The following is a 17934-nucleotide window of genomic DNA, read 5'->3' as shown; positions in this document are numbered from 1 at the left end:
TCCCCTAAGGAAAAAATACACATATATTTATTTCTTCTGAGGCACATCCCTTGTTTCATTTTGCAGAAAAGCTCAGCTATTGGAAATAGCCTATTTAAAAAATTTATAAACAGAATATGCCATGTAATTTTTAAGTGAAATTCTCAGATATGAAGTGTTAAATATTAAACAAAAGGAATAGGGACATAATAGATTTGTATTAAACTTTAGAAAGTACTTCCTTAATGAAGAATGTATATTTGAATAAACCAACAAATGAGAATAAAAGCCATCAGAAACTTTAAAGAAAAAGATTTATTTAATGCACTGCATATTACTCTGTTTAAATGTGAGACCATGGACTATACCACATGTTTTGGTCCTCCTTAGCACTGTAAGTCTTTAGGAAAATTCCTTTTATAATTAGTCTTTTCTTTTATAATTCAGTTCAACCCACAGTTCTTATTTCCATTAGTATTATTTTAACTTGAACATTAAAGTTTCCATTATTTGGAAAGTTTCTTTCCCCCTCAAAATTCCCTGTTACCACTGTTAGTGTATTTAGTTTGCTTCAGAAGCACTTGTATTCTTTAGCTACCAAATAATTATAATTCATATAAACAGCAATGAAGATGCAGCACTTTGTCAATTGTAAGAAATTATCTGAGACATTATTTGAAAGTTAATGAATAATGAGATCCTAGAACAAAAAAAGGATATTATGTAAAAATGAAGGAAATTTGCATAAAATATGGACTTCAGTTAGTATTATCAATATTGGCTCATTAACTGTAACAAAAGTACTAGTGTAAAATGCTAATAATAGAAGAACATGGGTGTTAGGTATATGGGGCTGTATAAAATATTTCATAATATTTCTGTAAATCTAAACCTTGGAAAAATAAAATTATTTTTATAAGTGAATAAATAGCAGTACAAACCAAAAGATGTGAATCTACAAGGTCTACCTTTGTGTACTCTGTGTATCCTAGAGCAAGTAAGCTAAAGCTAAAGATGTATATAATTTTTATTTATGAGAAACTAGAAATTTAGTTATATTTTTTTTAATAAGAAATAGAAACTCATTAGAAAATTCTTTTTTTCTTATAAAAATGTTTTTAAAAACTCCTATCTTTACTACCCATGGTTAGTCACTATAAACATTTGACATATTTTTTACTGGCTTTTAGTGAAAATTAGTTCAAAATTAAACATTTTTATATTGTTCATATATATATATATTTAATGTAGCTGAGATTTAAAACCACACCACTTTGTGTCATCCTTTTTAAAAAAAAAAAACCTACCTGAGGAGCACTAGAGCCAAGTATTTTAGGACTCACTTGGGGTTGAATCTCACTGCCAGGTTGTACGATCTTATATCTAATTTCATAACTTTTCTATATCTAATTTCATAATCCTTAAAGATGGATATTAAGTGAGAATATACCTGGAAAGTACTTACCATAATGTCCAGCATATTACTCAATAAATTGTAGCTATTATTAGCTTACTGTAATAGAAGCATTTCCCTGTCTTGTTAAAGCTTTATAAGCATGTTTATCATTAGGAGAAAAATGGTAATAATTTACATATGTTCCAGAGTACATTTTTTTTCTTTGTTTGGGTAGAATAGGGATCCGTCTATGGACTGCAGGTTAAGAACCAATATCGTAGAACATTTGGAAAATTGAGACCTTAACACATTTTATCATTTGATATTTTTTTTAATAAGTCAGGATGTAACCTGATTTTTTTCACTTAATATACATAACATCTTCCTCTATTATTAAAATTACTCCAGACATTTCTCATAGATGCATAATATTCTACTGTGTTATTATACCACTGTGCAGATATACTACTATTTATAGCAACATTCACCAAATGTGAATAAATATGAAATTTTATTAGATTTTATCAAATTGAATCAAATCTTATGAGACTACTTTTTATGAGCATTTTCAAATGTCTCTTTTTTTTAAGAGAGAGAGAATTTTTTAAATATTTTTTAGTTATTGGCGGATACAACATCTCTGTTTGTATGTGGTGCTGAGGATCGAACCCGGGCCGCACGCATGCCAGGCGAGCGTGCTACCGCTTGAGCCACATCCCCAGCCCTCAAATGTCTCTTGATATCATCATATAGTGATTCATATGATTACATATGCAAATTTATGTTTGGAGTAATAGTACGGTTCATAATTGAAATTTCAAACTTTTCTAACTAGGTAGGCAAAATACTACTTTTTAAATTAGAAAATCTTTGATTATTAGTAAAGTTTAATTTTGTTAAACATTATCTACTTGTGCTTTCTGTTTGTGAATTGTCTATTTATATCCTTTGCCCATATGCTCCTGGGCTTTTGTGTTTCTTTGGTTTTTATATGAGTTTTACACATTAAGTATATTAACTTTTTATATACCTACTTGTTGCAAACTTTTAAATTTTCATTTTTGATGTTTTTTACACGTAGGAATTTTTTATTTGTTGTATTCTAATCTCGCTATCTTTTTTTCCATAGGCACTGTCCAAAAAATTGAATGATACACATAATGAACTTAATGACATAAAACAGAAGGTCCAAGATACTAATTTGGAGGTTAACAAGCTAAAGAATATATTGAAGTCTGAAGTACGTATAGATTTTTTTCCTTTGCTCATGATTTTTAAGAGTTTTCACAAGAGTGAACTTAGTAATCAGTTGTACTTAACAGAACAGGTGAATGAACTCTTTATCACATAGCTTATTTTAGTTTTGACAATGGTGAGTTAATTATAGATTTTAAAAGTTGCCAATGTCCAGAAAGGTGGCTCCAGAATATATGCCTATTAGTTTGCTAAGTAAAAACAAACATTCTAGACTAAACAGAATCTTCCTAACTGGATGAAGGGCAAAAGGCCAGAATTAACTTGGCCTCACTTCTATTTGAAAACAGTGGAGGTTTCTGTTTCAAGCCTCTGACGGAAGTGGCTCTACCTGATTATGTAGCAGAACAGAATGGATCATCTTTGATGGAGTCATTTGTTTCTTAGGACCAGAGGACAGAAGACTAACTGCCCTTTGCATTTCTCTCATGTTAGCAACTGTTTGACGAGGTACATGTACCAGGTTTTTCCAAAGCACATATTCCATACTCAGCTATCATCTTTAGTATAATCCAGCAACTACAAAAAATATCAGCTGAGGCAGGTAGAATGTTTCAAGGAGCCCTGTGGATGGCCAGAGCTTGCCTTGGGTACTGGATGGGAAAGGCACCTTAGAAAGGGGGAATGGAGAGTTCCGAAGAGCAGTTTTGCTTCTTCTATAAAATTGCCTATCTTAGGCCCCACACAGCTCTTGTGAGGGTGGTTGGAAGGCAGAAGAAACATTGTACGGACTCCTTTTTCGCATATTACCTGGTCATAAAACTAAGTTTAATATTAAAAAATGGTTCCTGTCTTTGAGAAATACTAGATATTTTTGTAGTGACAGCACAGCCCCATCTAACTACATGAAATTACGTGGCATTGTTAAGAGAATGACTTAGACAATTAAGTACACACAAAGTTAAAGAGGGAAAAGGTTGATGTGGGTAAACTCAGTTTATGTATGTTTTATTGTACCAGGTTCTTCCAAAGCACATATTCCTTACTCAGCTATCATCTTTAGTATGATCATGGAAAACATACAACAGGTTCCTACTGACACATTTGGAATATCTGAATCTTTTTTCTTTTTGGTCCTGGGGATTGAACCCAGGGGTGCTTTACCACTGAGCTACACTGCCGGCTCTTTTTAATTTTTATTTTGAGGCAGGGTCTCACTAAGTTTCCTAGGCTGGCCTTGAACTTGAATCCTCCTGCCTCAGCCTCCTGAGTAGCTGAGATTACAAGCATGCATCATCACACCTAGCAGAATATCTAAATCTTGAAAGCCTATGAAGTAGTTTGCTGTACAGAACTATTTTAACAGACTTGGCAAAGATCTTTCATGTGAGGCCACAAGATGGCAATATTAACTGAATTTCAACAAGTTTCTTACAATCAAGCAAACTTAATAATGAGAACATAAATCTGATATGAAAAGCTTATAAAGTAAGGATAAAGAGACAAGGCTGACAATGGAGATTTGTTTTTTAGAGATGGGAGAGATTACAGTGTATTTTATGTGAGAGAAGGGGAAATAGCTGCTTGATGATGATTTGATTTGGAATTTACTAAAAGTTTCCTCATGGAAAGGATGACTACTTATTTCAGCATCCAATGTATGACACAAAATAAACATTCAGTGAATACTTGCTGAATAAAAGATTGGATAGTGTAGATGGAAAAAAAACTTAAAAACTATTACTTATTGCAATTTGGTTATTTTATTTAGCCCAGGTTTTTTTTAATAGAGAAATGTGGTATTTATTAACAGAAGAGAAAGATATCTAGGAACTTTTTATTAATTATTGAATTATAACTGATTTTTTTAGAATGGGTTAGTCAAACTGTAATAGTAAGATTTTTTTTAGAATGTATTTTTTTTTTAATATTTATTTATTTATTTTAAATTTTCGGCGGACACAACATCTTTGTTTGTATGTGGTGCTGAGGATCGAACCCGGGCCGCAAGCATGCCAGGCAAGCGCGCTACCGCTTGAGCCACATCCCCAGCCCAGAATGTATTTTTTTTTTAAAGATTTATTTTTTTAGTTGTAGTTGGACACAATACCTTTATTTTATTTATTTATTTTTATGTTGTGCTAAGGATCCAACCCAGGGCCCCGCAAGTGCTAAGCGAGAGCTCTACTGCTGAGCCACAACCCCAGCCCAAGATTTGTTTTTTAAAATAGCCTAATTATGATTATTCAGAATATTGTATTATTTGTGGAGCTGAATTTTTTCCTCTGGGGAAAAAGGTCCTACTTCAATTAATCTACTCATGATAGAATTTTGAAGATTTTAAAAGAAATGGTTCTATAGTATATGTTCAATTTATATGTGGAAGCATAATTTATGAATAACATTCCTTGGCAAAGCTTTGATATTTTACTTTTGAGCAATTAAGGGCAAATTACTAGAATAGCAGGCAAAAGTGAATTATAGTCCATGATCAAGAAAGTTAAGGCTGGGGTTATGAATGAAAGGCAGGAGTCAGACAGGAAATGTTCTAAACCAAGAGAATTACAGAAGTCCACACTTAAGATATATAAGAATTCAGAAGCTGTGAACAACCCAGTAAAGTCGTCATGAAGAAGGAATACACAGAAACAAAAATCAAGAAGCTCAGAAACCTGATCAGCAAGTGGTCAGTAAACATGTGTATGGAAAAGGAGACCTTGAGAATTTCATTTGAACAAAAGGAAATATAAGAGCCCTTACTCAGGTCCTGAAGATAAGGGTAAGTAGCTTTACTTAAATTTACTAGTGGAATAACTGAGCCAGTACAGATCCTCATCACACTTCCTTTTGTTAACTACTGGATGACCAGTTTTCTAAACTAAGAGTACAGGTAGGTTTTTTCTCAAGTTTATGTTAGAAATGCTCCTTTGTAGCAAGTGGATTCCTAGTGACCTGGAAAATAATGTTTAATATGTATCATATGTTGAGTTTTAAAGTAATATCTAAGATTTGTTTTTCAGGAATCTGAAAACCGGCAAATAATGGATCAACTCCGAAAAGCCAACGAAGATGCTGAAAACTGGGAAAATAAAGCCCAGCAAGCTGAGGCAGATAACAATACCCTCAAATTGGAACTTATCACTGCAGAAGCAGAGAGTAACAGATTAAAAGAAAAAGTAGATGCCCTCAACAGAGAAGTTGAGCAAGTAAGTTTGGGAAAATATACTTATAATACATTCTGCATAATATTTAAAGGAGTTTTGTTTTACTTTCCACAAATTAAATGTGTTAACAAGAAGTTAAATTGTTTAAATACTGTGAATTGTGGCCTGCTGACCATTTGCCTTACGCTTATTCTGATTCTCCTCTATTATCTACCTTACAACAATTATCTTTAGCTTTTTTTTAATTGAGAAATATTTCAAACATAAAAAATGTACAAAAAAGGTCATGAAACAGACAAAAACATCCCTACCCTCCAGATGTAAGAATGCTAATATTTGCCTTTGCTTCATATCCCTTGCTTAAAAATGCACATTACAGATACCAGTTCTCACCCTTTTCCTTCCTCCTTCCTTGATTGTTGGTGTGTATATCTTTCGTGTTGATGTGTTGCTTACCATGATGTATAATGTTGTTTGTGTTATTAAATTTTTTTCAAATATTATCATACTATATATAACCATTTTTCCTTTTTTAAAAAAATATATTTTTAGTTGTTGATGGACCTTTATTTTTATTTATTTGTATATGGTGCATGGTGCTGAGAATCGAACCCAGAACCTAGCATGAGCCACAACCCCAGCAACCCCATCTTGCCTTTTTTGATCAACTTTCCTTTTTTGATTAACATTTTAATTTTGAAGTTTATCTGTTTTGGTACATGTAGTGTTTTTAATATTTTACTATTTAAATCATTCCCATGTTGAAGGAAATTTAATTTTTTCTCTAATAAGATACTTTGCAGTAAATCACCTTTTACATTTCTCTCAGCTGTATGTCTCTCTAGGCTCATGTGAATAACTAGATCCAAGATAATTGTGATTTCAACTCTGTTATTTGAAAATTCCTAAGGTTTTGCTTTCCCACCAGAAATCGTGGGTTATCATTTGCTCAAATACTAATCAGTACTTGATATTGGCAGATTTAAAGTTTTTTCATACTTTTGTGTTTCCTTGATTACAGGTAAAATTGAAGGTCTTTTCATGTTTCTTGGCCACTCTTGGATGAATTTTCTCTTGAATTCTTTTTAAATTTTGCCCATTTTTCTTTTGAGTTATTTATCTTTTTCGTATTAATTTATAGAAATTCTCTATATATTCTTAATAATAATACTTTTAAAGATATGATCATTACCTTATTCTTATCAATGGCTTGTCTTTTTCTTTTTCTTGCAATACAAATCCATGTTAAACTCAGATGCACTCAAAATTATTATTAATCTTGTCCTATGTGGCTTATGCTTTTATCTCTTCCTTAAGAAATTCTTTACTATCCCAAGGCCAGAAAGATACTTCCCTATATTTTTATTTAAATATTCTTTTCTAGAGGATAGGAAGAGTGGGGGAAGGGAGGATAATGGGTGGGTGGAAAATTGTCGCCAAAGTACAGTTAGGGAAAGGGAGGTAGTTCCGATATTCCTTAGCCTAGTAGGGTAACTGTAGTAATCAATGGTACATTATACATTCTGAATAATTAGAAAAATTACGATATCTGAGGAGGTGGAAATGCTAATTTCCACCTCAGTTTGATCATTACACATTGCATACACATATCAAGTTCTAGTACTATACCCCATAAATAAGTACAAAGATTATAGATCAACTAAAAAGTACTTTTATTTTGGTTCTTCTGAAAGTTTTATGTTGAATTTTGCTCTTCACCAATATGTCTTTAATCACTTAAGATTGATTTTGTGTTTGAAATAGCGAACTCTTATTTTTGTGGATTAATATCCATCATCCTTTCTTCAGTGAAATATAAGTGTACTTTGTCAGAAAAATAACATTCAACTCCAGTTGTCTACTTAGCCATCCTGTCTTTTTTTTTATGGTTCTCGGGATTGAACCCAGGGGCACTTTACTACTGAGTTACATCCCAGTCCTTTTATTTTTTATTTTGTCAGAGTCTTATTAAGTTGCTAAGGCTGGCCTTGAATTTGTGATCCTCCTTCCTCAGCCTCCTGAGTTGCTGGGATTAAGCTGTGTGCCACTATGCCTGGTTTATGTTAATCTTGATATCTGGGATGATTAATGTTCCCCTAAATTATTTTGACCTTACTTGGCCCTTATTAAACTGTTTCAGATGAATTTTAAAATAATTGTATCACATTCCATGATTTTGTATCTTTCTTCTAAGACTGTATTTTTCCCTTTTTCTTTGGCTATAGCCCACAAGTGTTGAGGTCATGCTTTCATTGCCATTGTTTTAAATATAGCCTGCTTCCTTTATGACTTTGCTATTACTAAAGTTTTTTTTTTTAAATATTTATTTTTTTTAGTTGTACACAATACCTTTATTTTATTTATTTATTTTTATGTGGTGCTGAGGATCAAACCCAGGGCCTCACACGTGCTAGGCAAGCACTCTACCGCTGAGCCACAACCCCAGCCCCTAAAGTTTTTTTTTTTTTTTTCCATTTCCAATGTACAGGGGACTAGGGGTTATTTTTCTTTTTCCTTTTTTTGCATCTAATATTATTTGTTGCATCTTATATTTTATTGTCTAATATTTTTAACATCGTGATTGGATAAAATTGCCTATGTGATGCCAGTTGTTTTGTACCTGTTAAGACTTGCTGGTAGCAGGGTATACATTTGGTATTTGATAATATTCTGTGTGAGCTTCAAGCGTGTGTGCTCACTTATTGTTATGTGTTATATGTAATGTGTGTGTGTGTACACATATACTTATATATTAGATTAAGCTTAGTAGTGTCAGTCTTATATTTATTAAATTTGCATTTTTATCTTCTAACTTCTGGTTTGTGTATGTATTTGTGTGTGTGTGTGTGAGAGAGAGAGAGAGAGAGAGAGAGAGAGTACATGTATACGTACATGCTGTGGATCAAACCCCCAGGCCCTGGTTTGTGCTACACAAGTGCTCTGCTGCTGAACTATATCTCCAACCCATCTTCAAATTTCTGGAAGAGAGATGTTAAGATCTTCCTCTGTAATTGTGAATTTGTTTATTTTCCTCCGAATGATTTTCTCATTTTTGCTTTATTTTTGAGACTGCTATTAGTTTCATATCAGTTCATTATTTCTATATTCTTCTGCTGAGAATATTTTATCATTGTGTAATTACTTGCTCAAATAACACTTTTGTTTCAAAGTGTGCTTTCATATAGCAATGCAACATCTCACCATCTCATGTGTTTACTTTGTAATGAACTGTTGGTAAATTTAATTTTTAAATCAACTATTGAAGTATAGTTTACATAAAGTACAAACACTCATCTTAGTATACAATTTAATGAGTTTTAACAAATTTTATACTTCTATAATTACCATTACAGAAGATATGGAACATTTTCATCATCTCCCTAACATTTCTCAAACCTCTTTGCAGTCATCCATCCAAATCTCCAAGCAACTGCTGATTTGCTTTCTATCACCATAGATTAGATCTGCCGATTTTCTAGAATTTTTCATAAACAGAATCAGGTAGTATACATTTATTTGTGTTTTGGCTTCTTTCATTCAGCTTGTTTTTTAACTTTATTCATATTGTTGTATGTTAGTTCATTCCTTTTTTTGTGTTTTTGTTTTGAGATGTGGTCTTGCTAAGTTGCCCAGGCTGGCCTTGAACTTGGGATCCTCTTGCCTCAGCCTCCCACATAGCTGGAATTTCAGGTGTTCACTACCATGCCCAGTTAGTTCATCCTTTTCTTTTTCTTTTTATTTATTCTTTAATTATTTGAATTGTTTGAACATACTTGAATTGTTTCCAGTTTGCACAAAATGTTGTTGAAAATATTCTTTCATATGGTGAACATAGGTAGGAATTTCCATTGGGTATATGCCTAATCATTTTTTTCCTTTTTTAAAAAATTTGTTAATTTTAGATACATGACAAGTGTATTTTGACATATTATACCTACGTGGAATGCAACCCATTCCAATTTGGATCCCATTCCTGTGGTTGTACATGATATGGAGTTATGCTGGTCAAGTATTCATATATGAGCACAGGAAAGTTATGTCCAGTTCATTCTACTATCTTTCCTATTTCCATCTCTCCTCCCTTTCCTTCATTCCCCTTTGTCTAGTCCAATGAACTTCTATACTTCCCCTCCCTACCCTGTCTTGTTATGGGTTAGCATCCGCATATCAGAGAGAACATTTTGGCCTTTGGTTTTTTGGGACTGGCTTATTTCACTTAGCATGATAGTCTCCAGTTCCATCCATTTACTAGCAAATGCCATAATTTTATTTTTCTTTAATGCTGAGTAATATTCCCTTGTGTACATACACCACATTTTCTTTATCCATTCATCTTGCTCATGCTAGGCAGGTGCTGTACCACTGAGCTATATCCCTATCCCTGGCCATTTAAGTGTAATGACATCTCTAAAAGTCTTACCTTCAAATTCAGTCATATTAGTGGTTAGGACATCAACATACAAACATGGGAGCAGGGCAGAACACAATTTAGTCCATAACAAATTGCTTTTAGTTTTTGATCATTATGAATAAAATTTTTGCAAATGTTGTTTCAAGTCTTTGTGTGCACATAAGTTTTTATTTATCATGGATAAAAAGCTAGGAAAACCCATCACCACCACCCTCCAATTTACTGTAAGTCTGCTTGACTTTTTAAGAAACTGACTGATGGTTTCCTGAAATGCTTGTGCCACTCCCGCTTGCTCTGGGTGGTAGTGCCAGTCACTCTGCATCTTCTCCAGGACTTGCTAATAGGTGTATGGCATTATTACATTTGTCATTTTAGCCTGCACTTTCATCATTACTAGTGATGGTGAGCAGCTTTTCACATGCTTATTGGTCACTAATCTGTCATCTTCTGTGAAGTATCTTCTAATTCATTATAGATATACATAAAGGGTTTTCTGATATTCATCTTTTTAACGGTATATTTGTCATTTTGTTACAGTTGTAAGATTCTTTTTAGCAATCTAAATGTTACTTTATTAGTTCTTTCTTCTGCCTTATTTGAGTGAACTTACTATTCTTTTCCTATTTTAAAGTAGATATTTAGAGCACTAGATTTAGACCTTTCTTCCTTTCTGTTGCAGATATTTTGATCTAATTTCTGCAGAAAACTTTAAATAAGGGGGAAAAGGTGTAGGGAGAATGCCGTGAAAATAGAAGAGAGATCAGTGGAGTAGAGGAGGGGGATTGAGGAGAAAGGTGGAGGGATGGGAAATGGGAGGAACAGTGAAATGAAATTGACCAAACTGCCTGCATACATACAGAAATATACTTGTGTGTTTTTATAAAGCACCAATTTAAAGAAAAACTATAAATAAATAGAAGGAAGACGAGTAGAGTAGAAGAAAGGGAATGGAGTGGGAAAAGGAAAGGGAAAGGGGAAATCCTAGGGACTGAATTGGAGCAAATTCTATTTCATGCTTGATAATTGTGTCAAAATGAACTCCAATGTTATATATAACTACAGTGTACTAATAAAAAAAGGGGAGTTAGGGTTGTGGCTCAGCAGTAGAGCGCTCACCTAGTACGTGCGAGGCACTGAGGTCTATCCTCAGCACCACATAAAAGTAAACAAATAAAGATATTGTGTCCAAGTACAGCTAAAAAATAAAAAAAAAAAAAAACACAAAGTAGAGCTGGGGCTGTGGCTTAGCGGTAGCACACTTGCCCAGCATGTATGAGGCACTGGGTTCGATTCTCAGCACCACATATAAATAAATAAAATAAAGGTCTATCAACAACTTAAAAAATATTTAAAAACACAAAGTTACATATTTTCCTCTTCATGCAGCATTAGTCCAGGCATGGTGTGGCACACACCTCTAATCCTAGTGGCTCAGTAGGCTACTGCAGGAGGATTGCAAGTTTAAAGCCAGCCTCAGCAACTTAACAAGGACCTAAGTAACTGAGTGAAAGAGACTCTTCTCCTAGATAAAATATGAGAAAGGGCTGGCAACATGGCTTAAGCACCCCTGGGTTCAAAAAAATACCCAGTACCAAAAAAACAAAACAAAAAAATACATACAGGTTTAGTTATATTCTGCATTTTGGACTACTGTTTTGTAATAGCTTTAATAAGAATGATTCTTATGCTATATGGTTCACTATTTAGAGTATACAGTTCCGTGGTATTTGGTATATTCATAGAGTTGTGCAACCTTCAGTAAAAGCAACATTTAAACATTTTCATGACCTCAAAAAGGAACGCTATTCCATCAGAACCCGCCCTCCCCACAATTTAGGTCTTTAGTCCATTTTAATTTATTTTTGCACATGGTGTGAAGTACATGGTACAGATTCATTCATTCTTTTGCATATGGCTGTGCTATTGTCTTAGCAACATTTGTCCAAAAGACTTTGTTTCCCTATTAAATGAACTCAGTCAGCATCCTTGTCAAAAATCATTAGTTCATAGACAATTTACTTATTTTATACTCTCAGTTCTGTTCCATTGATCTGTGTGTTTATCCTTATACCGGTACCACACTGACATAAAAAACAAAAAAGTATGAGTCTTCCTATTTTTGTTTTTATTTTCAAGAATTTTTTGGTTGCCCTGGGTCTTTTGAATTTCCATATGGATTTTAGGATCAGATTGTCTATTTCTACAAAGAAGTCCCCTGAGATTTTGATAGGGACTGTGTTGAACTGACAGTTTGGAAATATGAACATCCTAATAATATCAAGTCTTCTGATACATAAACATAGGATATAGTTCCACTTGCTAGATCTTTTATTTACTTCAACAACTTTTTGTTGTTTCAGAGTATAAATTATGCCTTCTTGGTGTGAAATTTATTCTTAAGGTATTTTATTATTTTGAATGCTACTTTAATTGGATTTTTCTTTTTGTACTAGAGATTGAACCCAGGGGTACTCTACACTGAGCTACATCCCCAGCCCTTTTTATGTTTTGAGACAGAGTTGTGCTAAATTGCTGAGGGTATCCTCAAACTTTCAATCCTCTTGCCTCAGTCACTGGGATTACAGGCATGTGCCACCATGCCTCCTGGTTTCTTTCTTTCTTTTTTCCTTTTGGTATGGAATTTTTAAATTTTTAATTTTAGATTCTTCATTGCAAGGGTATAAAAATGTCATTGATTTTTGTATACTGTGACTTTCTTGAATCCTATAGCCTTACTGAAATTGTTTGCTAGTTCTAATAGATTTTAATTGGATTTCTTAGGATTTTCAATATCTAAGAATATATCATCTCTGAATAGAGATAGTTTTTATTTTTTTCTTTCTAATCTGGATTTTTTTTTTCCTAGTTTTATTTCCCTGGCTAGAACTTCAAGTAGTGTTGGATAGAAGTAGTGATATCTACCTTATATCTTTATGATATTCCGTCTTCTTCCTTGTCACTTTCTTTCCTTTATTTTGCTCTAGCTTCTACATATGAGAGAAAACATTCTCGGCTCTGGCTTTTCTGAGTCTGGCTTATTTCACTTAGCATTATTTTCTACATTGCCATCCATTTATCAGCAAATGCCATTATTTCATTCTTCTTTATGACCGAGTAAAACTTCATTGTGTATATATACCACAATTTCTTGATCCATTCATTTGTTGATGGGCATCTGGGTTGATTCCATAATTTGGCTATTATGAATTGTGCTGCTGTAAAAACAAAAATATAAGATAGATAAGTAAAAGAAGGAAAATGAGAGGGAGGGAGGAAAGAAGGGAAAGGAGTAGAAATATGGAATGAATTAAGCAATAGCATATTATATACATATATACATGTGCCAAAAAGAATTTCATAGATATAATATATAAATATATAACATATTTATATATAATGTATATAAAACAAACAAATAAATAAATGAGGTGAGAGAACAGGGGGAAGGAGGAGGGAAAAGATAGAGGAAGGGTTTTTTTTTAAGATGTCCTTTATTAGATTGAGTAAGCAAACTCCTTTGTCTCCTTAATTGGAAGAGTATATTAACCATTAAAGGGTGTTGGACTTTGTCAAACGCTTTTTTATGTATCTGAGATTGTCATGTGTTTTCATTTTATAGGTATGGTTTATTATATTAGTTCATTTTCAGATGCTAAACCAATTTTACATTCCTGATATAAATCCTACTTGGTCATGGTTTAATAACTTTTTCTTATGATGCTGGTTGGTTTTCCAGTGTTATTGTTAAGGATTTTGTGTCTATATTCCTAAGAGTATCTTGTTTTGCTTTCTTGTAATACCTTGTCTGGTTTGGGTATCAAAGTAATCAGATCTCATAGAATGAGTGTCTTCCTCTTTGATTTTCTTTATAAAAGTTTGTATATAGTTGACATTACTTTTCTTAAAAAATTTGGTGAAATTTACCAGTGAAGCCACTTGGATCTGGTCTGTTATTTTGGGAAAGTATTACTAAAAAAACTCTTTGTTATTTTAGGTAATTCAGTTAATGCATTTTTTTCTTGTGTTTTAGTTGTTTGTGTTTGTAGAAATTCGTTCATTTCATCTCAGTAATTCATTAGGATATAATCATAGTTTATTTTTATAATTCTTTTTATTTAGTAATGTCACATTATCCTCTTTGATTTCTTCCCCCGCCCCCTTTTTGTGTGTGTGCATGTGTGTATGTGTGTTCAGTGTTGGGGATTGAATCCAGGGCACATGCTAGGCAAGCACTATACCACTGAGCTGTACTCCTAACCCTCCTCTTTCATTCCTGATTCTCTTGAGTTTTTTTTTTTTTTTTAATTTTAGATCAGTCTAGGTACAGATTTATCAATTTAGTGGATCATTTCAATCAAATAACTTCAGGTTTTGACATCCCTTGTTATTGTCTTCTATTTCTTTCTCTTCCTCCACTCTAACCTTCTTTCTCTTCTCCCTTCCTTTCAGTGTGAATTCTCGCTAGCTTTATTTGCCCCAGCTTTACTAAAATATAATTAACAAGTGAAAACTGTATATATTTACAGAGTCTAATATGATCATTTAATATCTGCTTATGTTGTGGAATGAATCAGGCTAATTAACATACTCATCATCTCATATACTTGGCTTTATATCTATGTATGTGGTTAGAATATTTAAGATCTGCTTTCTTAGTTTTCAAGTATACAGTACCTTATTATTAACTATACTCACTGTGCTATAAAATAAGTCTTTAGAACTTATTTGTTTTCCTAACTGAAGCTTTGTACCTTGGACTAGCAGCGCTGGGTAACAGCCCTACCATTCTACTCTCTTGATTTTATGAGATCAACCTTTTTAGATTCCATGTGAAAGTGAGATTACACAGTAATTGTCTTTCTGTGCCTGTCTTATTTCACTTAACATTAATGTCCTCCAGATCTATCCTGGTCACAAATGCACGATTTCCTTCCTTTTTAAGCTAAGTAGTATTCATATAGCTATATAGATACTTCACAAGTTTGTTATTGATTCATCCACTGATGGACACCTGGGTTGATTCCATGCCTTAGCTATTGTGAGTAAACACTGCAATGAACATGAGAATGAAGGTTTCTATTTGACATACTGATTTCATTGCCCTTGGATATATACCCAAGGGACTGCTGAATCATGATAATCCCATTTTTAGTGTTTTGAAGAAAACATTGTTTTCCATAATGGATATACTAATTTATATTCCCACCAACAGTATATAAGGGTTTTCTTTTTCCATAGCCTTACCAACATGTATTTTTCCTCTTTTTGATAATAGGCATAAGATAATAACTCATTGTAGTTTGTTTTTTAAATGTTTTATTAGTGCACTATAGTTATATGTAGCAGTAGGGTTCATTTTGACATAATAATACATGTATGCAGTATAATTTGCTCCATTTCAGTCCCTACTACTACTTCCCCTTTCCCTCTGGTCTTCCTTCTTCCTGTTCTCCTTCCTCTACTCAACTGATCTTCCATTTATTTATAGTTTTTTTAATTGATCCATTATAGTTATACATAAAGGGAAAATTTGCTGATATATTCATATATGTACATAGCATAATTTGGTCTATTTCATTCCATAGTTTCTGCATTTTCCCATCCCTTTCCTTCCCCTCTAACCACTTGTTGTTGTGCTCCACTGATGTCCCTTTTACTTTTTATGGAATTCCACCCTTTATTTTCCCTTATTTTTCTCTAGCTTCTGCATATGAGAAAAAAAAAATTTGCTCTTTGACTTTCTTAGTCTGACTTATTTCACTTAGCATGATGTTCTCCAGTTCCATCCATTTACCAGTAAATGCTGTCATTTCTTCTTTTTTGGCTGAGTATTGTGTATGTATATACCTCATTTTTTATATCCATTCATCTGTTGACAGGCATCTGAGATGGTTCCATAACTTGGCTATTGTGGATTGTGCTGCTATAAATATTGATATGGCTGTATCCTTATAGTATGCTGAATTTAGATCTTTTGGATAAATGTCAAGGAGTGGGATAGCTGGGTCATGTGGTGGTTCCATCCTTAGTGTTTTTTTGTTTGTTTTAATTTTCTTTTTTTTTTTTTTTTTGTAGTTGTATGTGGACATAATGCCTTTATTTTTGTTTATTTTTATGCAGTGCTAGGGATTGAACCGGTGCCTTACACATGCTAGGCAAACGCTCTGCCACTGAGCTTCAGCCCTAGCCCCTCATCCTTAGTTTTTTGAGGAATCTCCATACTGCTTTTCAGAGTGGTTGTGCTAATTTGCAACCCCTTAACAGTATATGAGTGTATCTATTTCCCCACATTCTTGCCAGCATTTATTGCAATTGTATTCATGATGATTGCCATGCTCACTGGAATGAAGTGAAATTTCATTCTAGTTTTGATTTGTATTTTGCTGATTGCTAGGGATCTTGACCATTTTTTCATATATTTGTTGACCATTTGTATTTCTTTTGAGAAATGCTTATCTAATTCTTATGCTCATTTATTAATGGGGTTGTTTTTTGGTGCTAAGTGTTTTGAGTTCTTTATATATTCTGGATATTAGTCTCCTCTTGGAGATTTATCTGGTAAAGATTTCTCTGTTCAAATTCTTAATTATTTCCTTTGCTCTAGAATCTTTTTAATTTGATACAGTCCCATTTATTCATGTTTGGGTTTATTTCTTTTGCTTTAGAGGTCTTGTTAAGGAAGTTGGTGTTTACATCAGTATGTTGGAGTGTTGTACCTATGTTTTTTCTAGTTGTTGCAAAGTTTCTGGTCTAATTCCTAGATTTTTGACCTGCCTTGAGTTGACTTTTATGCAGGTGAAAGATAGGGATCTAGTTTCATTCTTCTACATATGGATATCCAGTTTTTCCAGCGCTGTTTGTTTAAAAGGCTATCTTCTGGTATTCCCCTTCTCCCTCCCTTTCCCTCCCACCCCTATTCCCTATCTAGAGGTAATTTTCCACCCATGCTCTCCCTCCCTACCCTACTTTGAGTCACTCCTCTTATATCAGAGAAAACATTGGGCATCTGTTTTTTGGGGATTGGCTAACTTCACTTAGCATAATCTTCTCTAATGCTATCCATTTCCCTGCAAATGCCATGATCCCATTCTTTTTTAGTGCTGAGTAATATTCTATTGTGTATAAATGCCACATTTTTTATCCATTCAGTATTAAGAATTGTAATGCAAAAAAAAAAAAAAGAGAGTTCATGTATAATGGCATAATTTGGCATGAACATACTGTATATACAGAGTTATGAAAAATTGTGCTGTGAATGGATAATTATGAATGTAATGCACTCCACTATTGTCATGTATGTAAGAACTTTTTTAAAGGGCTATCTTTTGGGGCTGGGATTGAGGTAGAGCGCTTGCCTAGCACATGCAAGGCCCTGGGTTCGATCCTCAGCACCACATAAAAATAAATAAATAAAATAAAGATATTGTGTCAAACTACAACTAAAAAAATATATATATATATATATATATATATATATATTTTAAAAAAGGCTATCTTCTCCAACAAATGATTTTGGCATCTTGTTGAGTATCAGATGACTATATCTATGGAGTTTGTCTCTGTATCTTCTCGTCTATTCTATTAGTCTTCATATATTTTTGAGATCAAGTATTCTGATACCTCCAGCATTGCTCTTCTCATTCAGGATTGCTTTGGCTTTTCTGGGTCTTTTGGACTTCCGAATGAATTTTAGAATTTTTTTTATAGCTTTGTAAAAAATATCATTGGTATTTTGATGGGAATTGTATTGAATCTGTATAACATTTTTTGTAGTGTAGGCATTGTGACAA

General features: G+C 33.2%; 1 protein-coding gene across 14 annotated transcripts in view; it reads left to right on the top strand.

Moving 5' to 3' along the window:
- The window catches only part of Tsga10 (testis specific 10), a 114134-nt gene that overhangs the window by 68858 nt on the left and 27342 nt on the right, over window positions 1-17934 (top strand). For all 14 annotated transcript variants that reach the window (XR_006850919.2, XR_006850918.2, XR_006850917.2 and 11 more), the window contains 2 exons: window positions 2505-2615; window positions 5590-5775. Coding sequence is in view for 11 of the 14 variants with exons in the window: in XM_046440338.2 (XP_046296294.1) it covers window positions 2505-2615; window positions 5590-5775 (297 nt within the window). In the remaining 3 variants the exon portion in view is untranslated. The remainder of the gene's footprint in view (window positions 1-2504; window positions 2616-5589; window positions 5776-17934) is intronic.

This window comes from Marmota monax, unplaced genomic scaffold (genome assembly GCF_021218885.2).
Source record: "Marmota monax isolate L192 unplaced genomic scaffold, Marmota_monax_Labrador192_F-V1.1 WCK01_AAM20220418_F8-fsc00210, whole genome shotgun sequence".
In the NCBI taxonomy this organism is placed as follows: Eukaryota; Metazoa; Chordata; class Mammalia; order Rodentia; family Sciuridae; genus Marmota; species Marmota monax.
Note: the sequence above shows the minus strand (reverse complement) of the source record. Positions and strands in the feature narration are given on the sequence as shown.